General features: G+C 35.0%; 2 protein-coding genes and 2 long non-coding RNA genes across 4 annotated transcripts in view; 2 read left to right on the forward strand and 2 right to left on the reverse strand.

Annotated features, from left to right (window-relative positions):
* Window positions 1-805, forward strand: part of LOC112148917 (creatine kinase U-type, mitochondrial) — a 4,440-nt gene extending 3,635 nt beyond the window's left edge. The window contains exon 10 of the mRNA XM_024276335.2: window positions 526-805. Coding sequence (XP_024132103.1) covers window positions 526-642 — 117 coding nt within the window. The 3' untranslated portion in view covers window positions 643-805. The remainder of the gene's footprint in view (window positions 1-525) is intronic.
* LOC112148918 overlaps window positions 1-2,368 on the reverse strand; it is a 7,065-nt gene extending 4,697 nt beyond the window's left edge. The window contains exon 1 of the long non-coding RNA XR_002919715.2: window positions 2,245-2,368. This is a non-coding gene — a long non-coding RNA (uncharacterized LOC112148918). The remainder of the gene's footprint in view (window positions 1-2,244) is intronic.
* Window positions 2,369-2,419: 51 nt separating this feature from the next.
* Window positions 2,420-3,023, forward strand: LOC118599182. The gene is made up of 2 exons (XR_004948478.1): window positions 2,420-2,559; window positions 2,698-3,023. It is a non-coding gene; the product is annotated as an uncharacterized LOC118599182 (long non-coding RNA).
* Window positions 3,024-10,471: 7,448 nt separating this feature from the next.
* Window positions 10,472-17,466, reverse strand: LOC112147950 (corticotropin-releasing factor-binding protein). Its single transcript, XM_024274656.2, has 7 exons — window positions 17,324-17,466; window positions 17,118-17,205; window positions 16,553-16,710; window positions 15,430-15,640; window positions 14,530-14,684; window positions 12,929-13,049; window positions 10,472-10,995 (listed from the first exon to the last, which is right to left on the reverse strand). Exons 1-7 carry the CDS (start codon window positions 17,402-17,404, stop codon window positions 10,841-10,843), a joined length of 969 nt encoding a protein of 322 aa, XP_024130424.1. The 5' UTR covers window positions 17,405-17,466; the 3' UTR covers window positions 10,472-10,840.
* Window positions 17,467-18,851: the final 1,385 nt, after the last annotated feature.

Here is an 18,851-nt window from a genome sequence, read left to right on the forward strand (position 1 = left end):
GCTACTTTTTAATAGTCTGAAGTAGCAATAGAAATGATACTGATCTCTCAACAATTTCTCAATTTTATAAGCATTTTAAGTCTAAAGTCATCAAAATTTTAAATAAAACAGTCTAGAAAGACAACAGGATGTGGATATTCTCGAAATCGATGTGCAGCTAAAAGATTAGAAGCATATACTGGAAAAATATTTACAAGTTTAAGCTAGTTAACCTCAACTAATGCTTATGACTGCATACTTTACGAGTTATTCTGTATATTTTTTCCTTTGTTCATTTTAGAGAACAAATCTTCTGTTTTAACTCTTTAACACCAAAGCTCCAGTGTTTTTGTTCTTTGATTTAGTGTAACTTTTCAACCTTTAACACAATTAACCTAATTCCAGCAGATTCTGAACAATCTACTGGAATTACAAGAAAAGTTACATTATGTTAAAGATTTTGTGTTTAAGCGTCACCGGCGACGCCTCAGATGTTAAAGCGTTAAAGTTAGCATCCTTCTGAATCTGTTTCTGGTTTCTCCACAGGTGGAGCTGGTACAGTTAGTGATTGATGGAGTCAACTACCTAATTGAGTGCGAGAAAAGACTGGAGAGAGGACAGGACATCAAGATTCCTGCACCAATCCCTCAGTTCAGGAAGTGAAGGCCTTCTCTTCAGGAGGAGTTGGAGCAGAACAGGCACTCGAGTGGCTGCTTGTCTTACTAATTTCTCATTCATGTCATGTATAGGGATGCACTAACTTCAGCGCACAAAATGTCCTTACATGTTCATGAATTCTAATCTCAATAAACTAATCATAAACTGAGGTGTGCTTTGACTTTGCGTTCTACATTTACCTCTTTGTTAGCGTCTCACCAATATTCACTCTAGGTTTATTTCTGCTTTCAGTGTCATGGCGGCATATTTACAAGTAAAATAAAAGTGTATTGTGAACTCTGACCCCAACTGTCAGCATTACCATACATATGTACTGACAGACAGGATGCTGCAGCTATTGATACAATTTAAAAAAAGATTCTATTTTTATTTCAACCCTAATTGTAGAGCAACTCAACAATTAGTACAGAAAGGAAAAACAACCACTTAAAGTAAGGGTGTCAAACTCAATTGCACAAGGGGTCAAAATCCAAAACAGATCTTAGCTCGCGGGCCGAACAGGATAAAGATTTACTGAACACACTGAAACGAAATTTTTAAACTTTAAAACCATAACTTTTTAACATAATTATGAACTAGATCTATAGCATTACTTGCTATAATGCTAGTGTGAATGCTCTAAGCTGTATTGAAGATCTTAGTGCTGATAGCTGAAGATGCTAAAGCTGATAGCCAGCTAAAATATTAGCTAAATGCCAAAGTAGCCCAAAGTAGACTTCCCCTCTGGTCCCCAGTGGGAACAGTCACCAGAATACTAACTGAACTTCATCTCCCAGCAGCCCCAGCTCACAGTTCCTGGTTCTTGCTCAGCTGTCTCCAATCAGATAATCACCCACCTGCTTCTTAATCAGCACACAGATACACACTCAGTGCAAAGTATTGTTTGTGCCACTCTGCCTGCATTACTGAGCGGTTCTACCTGGACCTGATCTTCTGTCTCTGACCCTGCTTTATCTCTGATTGCCTGCCGCCTGCCTTGACCCTCGCCTGGACCCTGACCACTTACTGTCTTCTTGGATTTTCCCATGCTCCTGATTGACATCTGCCGGCCTGACCCTGATTTAGTTTTGTGAACTATTAATAAACCTGCTGCACGTGGAACCAGCTGTCTTCCCATTTGTGACACTAGCATGAAGCAGAAAAAATAGCTAAACTTTGAAATGTCCTAAAAAAGCCTAAATTTGCCAAAACGGCTACCATGCAAATATTAGCACTCTGTGACTCTCTCACTTTGTGGGTCTCGTTGGGTTTGATCTGTGAGAAATTAGACCAAATGGCTCTTTTAGCGTTAAAGGTTGCAGACCCCTGCACTAGTGACATATCATTCATTTACTCCAACAATTGCCTTACACAACATCCATCCATGTTTCAATCCCTTTCAGGGTCATGGGGTAACTGGAGCCTATCCCAGCTACTCTTAGGAAAAGCTGGGGTACACTGTGGATGGATCACCAGTCTGTTGCATAGCCACATACACCTGGGAACAATTTAGAGTTGATGAAACTCGTTTTTGGACTGTAGGAGGACGCTTGACAAACCCATAGATGCACAGGAAGAACATGCAAACTCCACACAGAAAGGTCCTACCTGGGATTCAAACCAGAGCCTTCTCACTCACTTTGAGGTGAGAGTGCAAACCACTACACCACTGTGTGACAGATTTGTACAGGAGATCATTCCTATATCATTCATCATCCTTGTTTTGGCAATCTCCCAGTTCAGCTCTTCCTCCTCTGTTGGCTCCGCCCTCCTAGCAGGACATCAGGTGGATCTCATCACTGATCAGCAGTGTGTGCTTCCACTCTGATTGTATAAAAGAGCTAGAGAAGATCTCTTCTGTAAGCAAAAAACTCTGAACCTGTGTGGAAAAAGGATACTTATGGAAAACTGAAGAGGCAGCCGGTAAGCCCTTGCTTTTCATCCCTGACTGCAGTCAAGTTTTTGGATGGTCTGCTTTTTGCTCTCTGGCATTTAGTTACTTACCTGCTGCCTGAAGCTGTTTTAGTTGCTTACCTGGTGGTTTTCCTTCTGCTGTTCAAGGTTTTTCACCTGAAAAGAATTTCAAGTGGAGCAGAAAAGGTTTCCAAGAGAAACTGAAAAGGTTTTCGACAGATGCTGAAGGGATTTTCACCTGAAGGAAGCTAAAGTGAAGCTGAGCTAAAGCAAAGGCGAAAGAAACCGGAAGGAACCTTAAAACTGGAGCTGAAGAAAACTGAAGCTAAAGTGAAAACTAAAGGAAAGCTGGAGTGAAGGCTGAAGAAAAGCCAAAGGAAAGTAAAAGGAAAACCAGAAGAAAAACAAAGGGAAATCTTAAAGCCAAGATCAAAGTTAAAGCAAAATCAAGCACAAAGAAGAAAGAAAAGAAAGTTCAAGAAATTGAAGAGGAAAGTAAAAGCTCAACTTGAAAGTCCAAAATACCACACTTGAAGCAAAACCCAGAGCAAAACTACTACAGTAAAACCATTACTAATAACAAAAAACTGAAATCACTGCTTCAAATGAAAAATAAATGAAATCTGAGTGAAATCCTTGTCCATCTCTTTATTCCAAAGTATCCTATACTTTCAAGTCAGGCATAAATAAACTCATTTATTGTTTGTTTTCTAAAAGCTGTTATCTGACTGTTTCCTTCCCTGATTTTTGTCAGTCATTGTTGGTTTGTTTGTTGTTATTTTAGCTTGTACAAGGTCACGGCAACAACTACACTTACCAAGCTGGGATCAATAAAGTATTTTTTAAGTAACCTTAAATATTGGAGGTTGAAATGGACAGTTAGGTTGTGTAACTTGAAGTGTGCTACTAGTGTATTTAGATTAATGTCTACTTATTGAAACTAAAAGCATGCTGTAGGGCTTTTTATAAAGACTGTTAATGTAAAATCAAGTTGAATTTATTATTTTTCTGTCTGTTTTAAGGTAGGTTTAGGATACATAAATTAAAAAATAAGTCACCAAGATTACCTCCCAACAAACTTTATTGTTAAAGTTGATAATAAAAAGTGACCAATTGATGATTACTCCCGAGCAGCAGGTGGTTAACCTGGCATTCAGACCTCCACAGCCTCCTACACAATGTCTTTAATCCCGGGAGTAAAAGGCCAAGCTCATTACTGTCAGGCAAACAGAGCAGACAGGCCAGAGTGAGGAGGGTCAAATAATACTATACATGTACAGCTCTATCCTGTTTACATGATGTGAGGAAATGCTGAGCATTATGGGATATAATTTAAAAAAAACCATGTCATCAGTTAATGATTTAATTATTTGCATGAGTGGTCCTTTCAAATCCTTTCTCCCAAAGTGTGTTTCTGAGATGTTCTTCTTTTTCTGGCAGCAGATTAATGACGTAAATCTATTAATGCTCTTACAGACACACACTAAATAGCTCAGAAACTGTACATATTATGAATGGATGTTAATGGGGAACTGATGCAGGAAATATAGTGAGGCAAGGATTATTCAGGTTTTTTCCATTTACACACAATTCAGGTGCTTAAAAAAATCTGTATTTTTCAAGCTTTAATAATATTTTGTTTATAAATTGATTTTTATTTAGTGTTGCCTTTGAAAGCAGTCAATACGCTAAAGCTTTTAAACACTCTTATGTGCATTGTTTTGTAAAATCACAGCATTTATTGTAACTTTTTATGTCTAAGCGCCTCATTTGCTGAAAACGTGATCGAGGAAAGAGCAGGAGAAGTGACGGCGTTTACTGAAGCTGTGCTGAACAGATGTGTAATGGAGCAAAACTTACGAGGTTCTTTGTCGCTCCATTATTGCACTGTTAAGACAGCATGCTTGGTAAGATGATGATGGTACTGAGAATGATGAATAAAAGAAATGACTGCTGTAATTGTGAACTGTCTTGTAACATTTTGGGGTCTGAGGGAGACTCCAACCACATGAAATGGCAACAATAGAGTTTTAAAAATGCATGTGCTCTATTACTTCATTTCAGTCACTTCATTTTATTATAAAATGTAAAGCTAATCCAATAAATATTTGTTTAGAAAACTAAAATTTGTGGGTCATTGTTTCATACTGTGTGTAGTTAAAGAAAGAAGACAATAGAGGGCAGTAGAGAGATAACCCAAATGTGACTCAAACACCCATAGATTAACATACTGTACATGCAGGGAGATGCTGACAAAAAAACATGAATAAAAAGTCTAATTCAACTTGGAATATTTTTTTTCTTCTTTTTTTAGCATTCACATATAATATACTATATTTTAATACCTGTATCCGTGATTTATCTCTCAGTAAACAATATCAATTATAAAAATCTGTGATCAGCTTTAAGCTTTTAGGTTCACTAGAATAATATGATTATTTTTAGGAGTTCATGCAATCTTTAATTAACAATTTACTTTAGTTTATTGTCTTTATTCCATCATCTTCACAGATTCAGATGCAAGATCATATATTTGAATGCAACCTCTACCACTTTACATTTTCTAGAATAATTTACAACAGTCTGTGGTTTTATTTTTCCTTTGTTGTTCTTACAGGAGTCATCATTTTTAATAATCAGGGTTGGCTTACTTTTGTCAGTAAGGGAGTAAAACAAACAAATTATAGTTCAAATTTCAGTAATTACATTACAATTACTAGACTACAGGAACCCTCATTACCTCAGTACTCACATTTTGGTGCAGTGAAACCATAAGTGATTAACAGAACAAGTGAATTTGTGCAAACAGTTGACTCTGACATTGTCTCTTGGTTAAATGAAACAAAATGGATACTTAAATTAAAAAAAGTCATTGACACATGGGCACTAATCTAGAATTGTAGATTGGTTAAAGTAAGACGAAGAGAGCTAAAATATGGACGTGGATGGATTTTTTGGGGCATTCTGGAAATATTTGAATAGTTTCCAGTTTGTTGAAAAAAAGTAAAAGCATTTCAGTAAAATCGAAATTATGGTACAGAGAGGAATTGCTTTCCACTGCCCTAGTGTCAATGAGCAACCTGTCTATACACTATACGCTACTATACATTGTACGTCTTCTCATGTTCATGTGGTAAAAATAATGCTAAAATCCTTGCTTGTGTAGCTTACTTGTTTTTATTTTGTAGATTTTACAAAGATATCTTGTTTGTACTATCTTTATTCTCTTGAGAATTTGTATGCGTGGAAAAAAGTAAAGTAAGGCAATGAGTAGTGAATTACTTTTTAAATTTGGGAGTGAGTAATGTAAATTAATAACAGTTTTGTTCAATAATTAGAGTAAAGTAATCAATCACTCTTTAAAAGTAATTTACCCAACACTGCTAGAACCCTTATGAAGAGTTCCACATGTAAATTCTCTAGATAGGATGTTTGTCTGTGAAGTTCATTTAGAGTGCTTTCTCTGTCCAATCTTTTACTCACGCACCAGTGCAGCTTTTGCAGATTGAGCAAAGACATACTTCAGGATTTACAGTTGTGAAAATGGGCTGTGAATGAATCTATTTTTAACATATCTGAACATTTAGTGCTTGATTAAACTGGGTCACATGAAAAAATATCAGTACGCTTTAAGAAACACAAATGTCCTTATTTGTGCTTTCTCTTTGAGCTTCTTCAAAAATATATTGTCACGCCTTTTCTGAATTAGGTTTTTAAACCATTAGATTGTGTTTTTTTTATGTTTAAAAGGATGTGACTCAAACAGTGATTATTTCCTTGTTTTGTTGAAATACATGAAGGTAGTTTATGGGTGTTTTAGTTTTAAATAAATGTCAGTTGTGGTTGATAGTCCTGCTGACTGCAATAGAAATTCTGTTAATATTTTGTAGCCGTTTTGTGTTTTCTTTCTCTTGATTTTTTATGTTAAATTTTCAGTAGAAATGACTGTGCAGTAGTTGTAGTGTTACTATTTAAGCTAATACTGCAACACTAAAGTGAAAAATAACACACATATAATAAGTAAGTAGCTTTAAGCCAAAATTTCTTAAAAAAAAAAAAAAAAAAACTTCTTGACCAAGTGCATACAGATTATTGAATGTGTGGCTTTGTTGCCTAAATGCTTATACCAAATCCAGTTTCAGAAATCAAAAAAATAAATTAAGTAAATTGCACTAAGACAAATTGTACTTTTTGAAGGTTTACATACGTATTCAGGTTAACGATAATAACAAAAGGTACTATAAACACACATTTGAATTAGTTTTTCTTTTTTTTTTTACTTTTTCCACTTTGCTGTTATGATTCTTCATACTGGACTTGTATTCATTTAAGAAGCCCAGTGTTGTACCAAAAAACCTGCAGCATTTGTCATTAATTGTATTTGTGAATGTTTTAAAAACAAAATCAGTAAGTACAGAAATCTAAATTGGGCAAGTAAAAGTTAAAATTTAGACAAACTTTTTTGTCTCTGTAAATCATATTTTCTACAGTATTCTAGCTCAAACAAGCAAATTCTGTATGAAGTTTTTGTTTTAGTAAAAAGACAGAAGGAATGAGCAATATTGTGTAAACAAGTTTAGAGTAAAGCTCAGTGGAGAGCAAGATAGAAGAAAAGAAATACTCATTCATGTCTATTCGGATATTTCTATAAATTCATATCGGTCACATTATTTATCCTACACTGACATTTTGTAATAATAACCCACTTAAAAATGGCTGCAGACTATCAAAGACAGCTGCTCTGCATAGCTGAAGTAAATCATCAAAGATCTATTTTTTTTCTGCGGCATCTTTAGTACATTTCAGTCTCTAATGAAGTCTGAAAATTGCAACACATCGAGCGAAAAAATACATCCGCTGGTTAATGGAATCATTACAGCTGAGTAGATTCCAGATTAATCCCACGTAAGGGAAAGATCAAATGCAAGCCAGTAAGACGGATGTCGAGGGGAATAAGAGCACTGAGGCTTTTGGTATAATCCCATTAGGAGCTGCACGTTCATTCAGACTCAGGACATTCTGCCGTACAGTAGCAGTGACAGAGATCGGCGGTCAGGGGGTCTGTCAGTTGACAGTCAGTGTTAATAAATACTGTAGTGTGCCATTTTATTCCTGTTTTTAATCTTCATTTTGAACGTCATTTCCCTACTATGAAGGATTTTACATGGACTATTAATGGAAAAGATTGGATTACAAATAAACAAAGAAAGACATGCGTCACTGCTTAATATGGGCTCCCAAAATCATGTCTTAGTACAGAAGAAAAACATACATAGTTATACTGTAACTATGAATCATCACAGGCACATCCACTCCTATAATTCTGAAGGGATTTAGTCTAAAATATCCAGATTTACCAGGGCTGGGTATCACCAATGATTTCCAGAATGGATTTGATTCGATTCACCAGAGCCTTGATATATATATTTGTTTTAAGATTTTCATATTAATCTGATACAGTTCACATACTGTAAAGTGTATTAGTTAAATTATAATGAGATTGTTACTACCATCCAGGGTCACATGGATTCTCAAACGGAAAAGGTCCAACAATTGTTCTGCCTCTCCTGGGGGGAGTTTCAGTTTGGCCACTAGGTGGCAATCACGCTAAAGCATTACACCTTATTCCAGAAGAAGAAGAAAAAATGAACAACAAAATGCTGCTTTAGACCACAAATGATTACTTTAAGAAATATTTCCTTAAAGGAGTTTGGAAAATGCATTTCTATAAGTTTAGAAAGAGTCAGCAATGTATGTTTATGTCAACCAAGCGTTAGCATTAGCCTTCCAGTGGGAAATCCCATTAAATGTTTGCATCAAGATAGCAAAATTCAGCATTATCCGTTAGATTGCTCTCTACTTTTATGGATCGATTATTGATCTACTAAGCTTAGATTGGTTCAGATCGAATCATCAATTTTATCAATCCAGCCCTAATATTTGCAGTTTGACACTTGGTACAGTTCAATATAACACAGCTAATATTTATCCATAAAAATAATATGTTGTACTTAACTGAAATTTGTATATAATGTTTTTTCTATATGAACATAAGTGAACTTAAATGTTCTAATGAGTGATTGAATACATTTATTGGAACTGGAAATTATTTCAACCAATCAAAACAAAAATCAAACCAAAGATTACAAAGGGACATATATATATATATATATATATATATATATATATATATATATATATATATATATATGGCAAAAATAGGCGATCACCTGGGCCCCAAACACTGAATACTTCATAAAAGTGTCAAACGTACATTTTACAGCCATAATTATTCAGCTCAATCATTAAAAAAAACACCCAAAATTGTATAAGACTGATCATGTGGAAGTGTTTTATCTTCCTAACAAATTAGCACATTCAATAAATTTAGTGTTTTTTTTTTTCCAAGTAAAAACAATAAATGTAAAATTAATTTCTTTAACATTTAAGTGTAATTTCAGTTTTTAAATGCTTATCATAACTTTTGGATTCTTGACATTAATGCCGCCTGAAAGTGGAGCAGTAGAGAAGTTATTTGCAGTTTCACCCTAGGTAAGGATTAAAAAAATAAATAATGAAAATACTGCATGGGGCCCCTTGCTATTGTTCACCTGGGCCCCCCAAACTGTTAAATCCACCACTGTATACATACTTATGAATACATCCACGAACACATTGAATAATTCAAATATTATCATTGATCATAAATACACTTATTAGCTCTTCTACATCTAGCAGAAGACACACTGAAACCATTAAATATTACATTTTTCGGGGGGGTGTCTTCTTCTCACCTTAGGGGCAACAGTTGAGGTTGTGATTCTGTAAAACAGAGATGGTTCATTCCATTCCAAAAAAAAAAAAAAAAAGTTGTGTGGGTCATAATAATCCCAAACCATCCTGGTTTTTGTACTACATTTTTTTTACCTGCTCCGGAATACCTTAAATTGCAGTTATTACTACATGTATAATTTATTCTTTTTTTTTGGTCTTCTAGTGAAATATTATCCAGCATCAGAGCAGGAGATCCAGCTGGCGCTGTTTAAAACAAAGCCGGCGGTGATGATAGACGCACAGATGAAAGCCGTCATTTCACAATCAACCGCAGAGCAAAAAGGTGCAATGACCTTTGGAATGGTAGAAAGGCCACGGTGTGGAGAACTGATGACAACAAAATGTCATGGATTCAAACAGCATTCATTATTGAATCTTATTGATTTTGTTAAAGACCCTTGTGTATCAAATTTACAGCCAAATAATGAAAAAATGAGGCACGCTTTTAGGATTTTGTTTCGTATTTCCTACAGTTTTGCAACATACTAATTCCACTGAGCAGCTGCAGGAAACTAAAAAATATTTATCCTTAAATAAAAGTTAATAAAACGACTCAAACAAAAGCAAGAGATAAACAGATTCAGATTCACTCAGTAAGATAGGTTTCCTGGATGTGTCCAAGTTCATGACTAATTCCAATCTACCAAAGACACCTACCCAAAACTCCCATTTGAGTTTCAGCTACTGTGCAAAAAAATCCTTAAAATCTCAGGAAAAATCACAATATAATTGCCTTTATAATCAAATTAAGAGAAAAGAAAAGCACAAGTATGCATTAGTTCAGTGTAATATCATGCAAATGGCCAGCATAATGCAAGTTTTAAAATGTACTTGACATATAAATTATTCGACAAAGGGCAAGAGCTTTTGTTCTAAAATAATTTTTCAATTTGTCTGAAATCTAGAAAACAATATACTAGATCAGTAAACCAAAACACTTTGACATTCACTCATTCTGTGTAGTTATGAAATAGACTTTAAACAAAGGGAAATCATAAAACAGACTCCAAGTAAGCATTTAATTTTTTTTTTCAAACTAAAATCAGTTCAGAAACACAGAGACGCTCACAAAACCACTACATCAAAATGTGCTTTATCATGCAAGTTGAATTTATTCTTTTGAATGGCAAGGCAATATAGAGATAAAAGAGTGGACCTAAAAGAAACTAACAGAAAAATAAAGCTTTTACCAATAAATATAATGTGTGACATCATGTCACAATACTAAATAGAAAATAATAAAAATACACCATCATTCATTTATTTAGAAACCAGAATTATTATCTAAATAGATATGTTAATCAGTCCACACAATAAAACATTTTTAAATACAATGGAAACTGCAGACATATGGTATTATTTAATCATACATGTTTTTTTTACTTGTTTATTTTACAATAACTGATGATTTTTCATTTGTAATGATTGTCTGTGTGTGTGCTTTTAAATGTGTGCATCATTCCATTCTGCAGAAATCCTCCAGGCTGTTCTCTCTGGTCTTGGGTAACTCATTCTGATCCAGTAGTCGGTACTGGAAGGAAACGCGGTTGATATAGTTCCCACTGGACACCAGCCTCACCACTGAGTTATCACAGCCAATCTTCATCTGGGCTGAAGGGTCACAAAAAGGCGAAGAGAAAACAGACTTTGGTACAACAGAAATCCAAACACATTTATTATCTTGTCAGGCTGGAGTGGAACTCTTCAACAAGACCAAAAAAGTTATCATTTATGTCCACACTGTTGGATTCAAGATAATGGAACCCTTGTTTTCCTGCTTACGTAGATTGAGCAACACAAGGTACTGCAGTGTGACTGATCGGAGCCTTTAGAATGGTTGCAGATGTTGATGACTGCAGCTGGTTTTCAACAGCTATAGTTAGAATTGTCAGAGACATTTTTAAAATAAATATATTTTTACTTGTGCAGAAATACACTTTTTTTCTGCACATTTTTTTTACTTAATACAAAAATATGAATAATATATCCACATTTTTGGTAACTCTTTATAATAAGATACTTAACAAGCTTTATTAACACTATTTTTTGTGTTTATAGGGTGTCAGTAAGACATTTATCTGTACAATTAGCCGAATGAGGTTGGTAAGAATATTAACATCTAAAGTGAGACCATTGTCAACAAAGGCCATATTAATGAACTCCTTACAAGCTTAACAAATGATTAACTATCTTTATTAACATTTATTCAGTGTTTTGCAGCACTTTATCTAAAGTGTCATCCAATTCATATTCAGGGATGTTAAATTTACCAAAACAGAGTTTTTTTAATTTTATTTAAACTTACCTGGTTACTCTTTATTATTATTATTATTATTATTATTATTATTAACATTATTATTATTATTATTATTAAACAAGTACAAAGTTCTTGGAGCTCATTTTGTTCAAAGAAACAAAGTTGTGTCATATTTTCGCTTACATAGCAAAGCTGGATGTCTTTTTATTCAGTCCAGTGATTTACAGTTTTGGATTATAGTCTCCAGTTTCTCATAAAAATAAAATACAGACATCCTGTTGAACTTTTATTACAGTATGTATTTTTTATTTGCATGGATTACAGTGGAATTTGATCGAAATGCATGTGGGGACCACATGGAGTGATGTGACAATCTGCATTCTTGGAAGTATTTTTCCTTAGACACAACTAGACAAGTAAAGTACAAAAATGAATTTGTGCAAAGAATCTTTATGATTCTGTATAATTCTAACATAATAGTTCTGGTTCTGGATCCAGAGATGGCTCTTTTCCATAATCTAGAACCTTTCATAATAAAATCAGGTCAATTCCAGTAAATAATTTCATAATTTCAAAGTTCCTGAAGAAAATTTACTTTTTGGGTTTCCAAAACACAATTTTTCCAGGAGTTTTGATTAAATAACAGGATCAGAAAATAAAGTTATGTTATTATTATTGTGGGGTATTACTAGGATGAATAGTTACACTTTAAATTCATGTGTTAATGGTAATGTCCTTGGTTAGAAAGTATCTAAATTTGACTTTTATTTTCAATGAGGACTCTACCAATTTAGGCTTGTATCAATCTTGATTTTAGAAATGATTCTAAAGTTAGAAATGTATTTTTTTTTAAAGCAAGGGAGAAAGCAAAGACATCAGAGTTTATATGTTTTGTGTAAAAGTACTAAGAAACAAGCAGAAAATGCTCCAGTTATTGTATGATCCCAGATGTTCAGGAAGTATCTTAATATTCAGAAATGCTTTTACACAAAGTAAAATTGCAGAAATGCAGAAATTTTTTCTACTCATAACTTAGCTTGTGTTTTGGACCTTCTCATCCTTTCACTGTGGTTGACAATGTCCTTACTAAAGCCTTGATAACTTCAACTTTAACCTGGCATGGACTCATACAGGTTTAGTCAAAAACACATGTTGGGCATCAGTACAAACTGAAAATAGTCAGCCGTTACGTAACCCAGAACTGGGTTCCAAAGTGTTCCTTAGAGCATTAAGGCATCCAGTAGATTTATTCTTCTTTGAATCAAATAGCAAAGTAAGTGGACTCACCAAGTCCACTGGGGGAGAAGCAGAGGTCAGCGACAGGGATCATCTTGGAGGTGTCCACTCCATTCCCTCCCAGCAGCTCCACATAGTCCCCAGACCCCGAACAGCCAGAGAACATCTGCCTCTGCAACACAGCATCAACAGGACATATGGGTGGAGAGATGAAGCTAGCGTGGTGGGACGATCACTCCAGGGAAAAGTAGATATCCTAAAACAACTATACCTACAAATACAGCTATTTGGAGGCTCTAAGGATAAAATAAAATAAAATAATGTACATGTATGCTTTTTTTATTTTATTTAAAAAGTATGTTTAATTCAAGAAATTTAGGTCACTCCATGTCTGGACATCTTTCATGTATCTGTAAAACTATTCACATAAGTCGACTTTGTAACTTGGTTTTGGAACAGAGACACTTTCCCTCAATATCTGGGTAGAAATGACTTGGCATAAAAGTGGCAAATTTTCCAACATACAATTAATCACAGTGTCAGGAGTCTGGCAGCCAGTGTCAGAGCAGCTGCCAAAATGCTCATCAGTCATCTCGTGGTGTTCAGTTTGATCAGCTTGATTAACACCACTTCTGCCCTCTTCTGACTCAGATCTCATGCTGCATTTATTAAGTTTAGCTTTGACTCTCTGCGCATAGAATAAAATATTTCACATTTTTGCACATTCATAAAACTTTTGCACATAAGTAATTTTACATTCTTTTTTCATTACACTGTTGAGCTATAAAACCAAAGAAATGTTTATAAAAATACATATTTAATGATTTGTTGTCACAGAGATCCAAGCTGACTGCCAGAAACCACAAATTTTGGATGACTTTTTTTGCATTTTGGAACGCTTTCAGTTACAATAACGTCCAAAGATTCAATGCCAACATTTCTCTGATGATCACATTGAAAAAGCAGAACAGATGAGAAAAAATACACACGACACATTTACTTAGCTATACCACTATATTCTAAGGTTCTATTCTATATTCTAGGTTAATACACAAAGATACATGTAAACACTTGTATTTGAATGATTAACTTTTTTTTACATATACATTGACATAAAAAAACATCAAATGACTATAACATAAACAAAACAGTATCAAACACTAAATTTACTTTACATTACATTTAAAGACCTGAGGTTACAAGAAAAAATGAAAAATATAAATATAAAAGTAGAATTTTCTTGGCATTTGTTAGAAAAAGATTGCTTATATTTCACAAATTTATTAAATAAATGAAACTCAGATACTAGGTTTAATTACATTTTATAGCATCATGAAAGTGAGTTACTTTTATTGTAGGTTAATTGAATCTTCTAAAGTTCCTTTTGTAATTTTAAATTATGTTTTAACATCAAGTAATGGTGTTTTTTTTATTAATAGTTTCAAAATAAGTTTTAAAAAAAGCTGTTTTTGTCGCTGAACACAAGAAAATATTCTGTTTACATGTTTTCTTAATTAAATTTTACTTCCGACATTATCAAATACATAGGTGCAGGTAAAGTACCACCTTTGTGTTCAAAGTTTTTTCAGGAACAACTTAAAATATTTTTACTCTACATTTTACTTTATGTAATTACGTTGTGTGTGACGTACCACAGGGCGGATCTCGTTGCTCTTGGCCTCCCCTAAGCTGAGTTCTGTCAGCCGAATCTCCACGGGGTAGATGACGGAGAAGCTGCAGTTCATGCGCTGATGTGGGATCACCATGGTGAAGCTGCCCTCCGGACTCTGAGACATGATGTTGCAAGCTTTGCACACAAACACACAAACAGGTTTCAAGTTTCAAACGCTTCTCCATCGCCATGGAAACTGATTGGAAACACTTCAGGTCACAAATGTGACATAATCAGATTCTATAATGGTACTCAGATTAATTTTATAGAAGTTAAACCCGTCAAAGAATAAATATATACTTGAATATCAAATTAAAAAATGTTTTTTTTCATCACTTTATGGCTTTTATTCGTCTTTCATTATTTTTTTTTTCTTAGTTGCTTGCATCACTACAAACCGTAAACGTAATTAGATTTTTGTTTACAAGAATCAAGGATTTATGGAGCATTAAATCAGCTTTAGCTGATGGTCATTGTGAAAGAGTTACGCTCCAGCCTAAATTTATGTTGTTTAGATAAAAATAATCAGCTCTAACCGCCTTGTTATCCTGCAGCGCTTCCTCTCCCAGTGTCTTTGTCTTAAATCCAGGCAGTGATTGTGATGTTGCTTGACACAGTGGTAACACCGTGTTTGCCAAGCAGCTGGAAAACAGGTGCATCCCTCTCAGTCAATCTCTTCATGTCGCTCCTGGCTTTGATTAATGCTCGACGGAGCACAAATGATCAGGAGAGGCAAACATGCCAGAATAGAAACAAGCAACTGGGTCTACAGCTCAACAAAAGGGAAAGCCAATAATAAAAAAATAAAAACATAATCTGACTGAAATGCAAAAAAAGCTTTTGACTTCCTCAGGCCACCAAAATGTGTTGTGAGACTCACGCATTGGGTTGTGCATTTTTTTCACAGCAAGAGTGAAGCCACTGTCAGGACTGTGAATGCGAAAGAAGATCATGGCCACGTTCTGAGAGGACCGGCTGCTGAGTCCTGGAGCCATGGAGGAGCAGTAGTCTGTGTAGCGCTCATGTGGGGCCAGGGGATGGTCGTGACTGCTGGGGAACTTCTCCCCCTTCAGAACCCAGCCGTCAAAAATCTGAAGCAGCAAAAAAATAAAAAAGCTTCATTTTCATCTCATTTTGCTATTTTAACAAAAGAACAGCAATAAGAAAAACTAATAACAGATAAGCAAACAAAATGAAGAAAAAGAGAAAGAAATACATCTCCATAAGTTCATATAAGTCATTATCACTTATATATATATATATAAAACTCAGAATGGGTGGGATTATTTAAGTTCCCTTCTTCATACTCCTTTAGTTAATAATCGGTATATTAAATGAATCTATTATGGCATAAGTGTATTGTATGCATAATTGCAACTGTATATGAATAATTATTTCCTTGGTCTTGTCGTTTTTATCGAAGCATTTCATTATTTCCATAATAAATATAATAAATGTCTGAGATTTTGTTGTTATGTCTACAATAAATATTTGAAGTAAACCAATAAATCAATCAAATCAATAGTAATTTTTAACATTTGCTGCTATTACTGCACAAAATCCAATACTTTTGTATTTTAGGGCAGGACATATCTATACATTTTCTTTTTTTAACATATCAATCATTTTTCTTTGGAGATTTTTTTTTTGTCCATTTTAAAACTAGGTACAAAAAGTATATATTTTATTCTGCACACCCCCTCGCCTCAGCCTAAAGTTACTGTTATTAAAAGACTGACTCTTCCTTTGTAGCGTCTTTGGCCCACACCAGTTAACCGGCAGGCTTGGCTTATGAAATAAAGCTCTTTGCATCCCACACATCCCTCTTGGCAACGTGACCAAAGCGCAGAGGATCTGGGGTTGTGGGGTTTGCCACTTAATCGTGCCTACACCCCGTTTGGCACAATTTTAAACAAATAGAGGGAGAAAAATAGAATTCCGCTCCTTGGGGTCTGGGGATCAGTGTGTGCGCAGGGGAGGCGGGTGTTGGAGAGTGGGACAACCTTGATGAAGTCTCCAGCGCTGCAGTCAATGTTCACATCAGACAGCTCCAGACTGATGACCTCATTGGGCTCAGCAATGACAAAAGCTGCACAGGCCAGCTGTGGGCGGGATGCCATGAAGGTGAAGTAGCCTTCGGTAGCCAGCATGTCCAAGCATCCTGCAAACGGCATCAACACTTCAGTCAGAATCATCTTCAACCCATCACACTCTATTGATGAATAAACCCATATGTTTAAATTCAAAATATTGAAATCATTTTTCCCTCAATTTATAAATATTAATACAAAAACTGGCCAAAAAAAGTGACTTTTATAGTATTGATACTTATATTGAATGATACCAAACTATAATAGATAAAAATTATAAAAAATGTGAATTAATCCCATTAAAAGGGTGTTTATAAAGTGTGTTTTTAGTCATTTTTGGGTTAAGAAGTTACTTTTGCCTATCGTTCCCCACATTACTGCTCCCTGTTTATCTCAGACTACTTTCAGATGTGGAAGGTGTTGCATTGTTGGACTTAATCAGTTACTGAATGAAGCCATTGTTTGGAGCAGCTCTTACTGAGAGGTCGGCGGAAAATAAAGTCCTCTGATTCTCTTTTCTGGGCAAAACTGAGCAGAGAATATATTCCATCTGCAGCCTCACTGTCCTGCACAAAATATGACAGAAACATGTGACAGATTTCACCTGCAGGCACATGCAAAAACTTTGAAAGTTCCTAAAAATCCAAACTATGACTAAGTGTAAGGAATTGAACTTGACGGTACCTCAATGTAACGTGTGAGTCCCATCCTGGACGACAGGGAGATGAGGAAGAGCAGCAGCTGTGCGCGCAGAGCCACCGACATACTGAGGCGCGTCTCTGTCCAAGTGAAGCAGGGAGGAAAATAACGGTGCAGTCGAGGAGGTGCAGCTTTTATAGCAGCTCCAACAGGCAGGCATGCCAGCATTACAGTGACTGAAAGCTCTGAGCCGAGCGGACGCACAATTATTTTTTAATAATAAGTCAACAATGGCAGCTATTTCTGGTTCCAAACATCCTCAGCAGCGTAAAAACTAAAAAAAGCGTATGATTTTGTTAAAAAGAAGGCTCATTAAAACTGTTATGTAAAACAAATTTGCTTATTTAGGACAGTTTGGTGCTTTTTATAGCTGGTACAGCTCATTAGCTATACAACCACATAAAATTGAAAATAAACCGTGCTCCAGCTTTGGCAAAGCACACTTTATTATAAAAATAAGTTATATCTCAATAAATAAACGATTAAAAATGCTAAAATAAAACCACTCAAAAATCATATCCTATGACCATTTTTCAGCCGAGTTTAGCTGTCACACATACAGTGTCCTGTTCACACACACCCCGGACGTTGCCCCCATGCATTTGTGAGTTTCCAGAACTTGGCACAGCAGCCCACATCATCATCCAGTCTGTATGAGTCATTTGCATTTATAATGTATGCCATCTACATTTTACCCAGATGTGTTGAGATCAAACAGGTTTTAGGTTTAACTTTCTAAAAGACATTGTTTGATGTACTTTTGGCTATAGCCTTAAAAAAACTTGCTTAAGTTGACCTTTCACTTTAATTCCACTCACAATAAATGAATAAACCATCCTTCAATGAAACAAAAATGTAACTAAACACATAAACTTAGCTCAAATATGAGCCAGTCTCAGCTTTAACTATTCAAATTTACTAAAAACAATAACAGGAAAGAAAACAAGATTCAGAACCCATGAAATAGTGTTATAATTCTTAAATACAGTAAGAATTCTGAGGAATCCAAATAATAAAAGAAAGGAATGATTCAGCTCCACCAAATGTAGGAGGAAATGAAGAAACTTGCAGAAACTTGATCAAGTAATCTGAACAACAATCTGAAAAACAAAACAAACATTGAATTTCACCTTATCCTTTTTTTCTTTACTTTATCATTATCACTTGTCATTAAAATCTGTTTTTTTTTTTTTATTGTTTTCTGATTTTGCTCTTGGGTGAAATTTGAAAAATTGTGTCCCATACAAAAGACGGTTGAAGCTCTTTAGTACGGAGCCCCTAAAGAGACATAAAAAGAAAAAAACAAACAAAAACAAAAACAGTTCCTATCTGGTGTGCACCAGTTAGTATCTGGTGCACACCAGATAGTAACCAAACAGTTGTCTTAACTTCAGTTTTTCTATTTCTTCAATGTCCCTTTAGGGGCTTCGTACTTTAGTGCATCTTTACACATCATCAGGGCCGGCCCTGGGCAAAGGAAACCTAGGCAGCTGCCTTGGGTGTCATTTGCTGG

The sequence above is a fragment of the Oryzias melastigma genome, linkage group LG9 (genome assembly GCF_002922805.2).
Source record: "Oryzias melastigma strain HK-1 linkage group LG9, ASM292280v2, whole genome shotgun sequence".
Classification (NCBI taxonomy): domain Eukaryota; kingdom Metazoa; phylum Chordata; class Actinopteri; order Beloniformes; family Adrianichthyidae; genus Oryzias; species Oryzias melastigma.

Excerpts from the sequence above, each read along its gene's own strand:
- LOC112147950 (XM_024274656.2), bottom strand. The coding sequence starts at position 17,404 with ATGTCGGTGGCTCTGCGCGCACAGCTGCTGCTCTTCCTCATCTCCCTG. Across the intron at positions 13,050-14,529 it reads GCAACGAGATCCGCCCTGTG|AGGCAGATGTTCTCTGGCTG; the intron begins GTACGTCACACA and ends GCTGTGTTGCAG. Across the intron at positions 10,996-12,928 it reads CTTCTCCCCCAGTGGACTTG|CCCAGATGAAGATTGGCTGT; the intron begins GTGAGTCCACTT and ends GTGACCCTTCAG.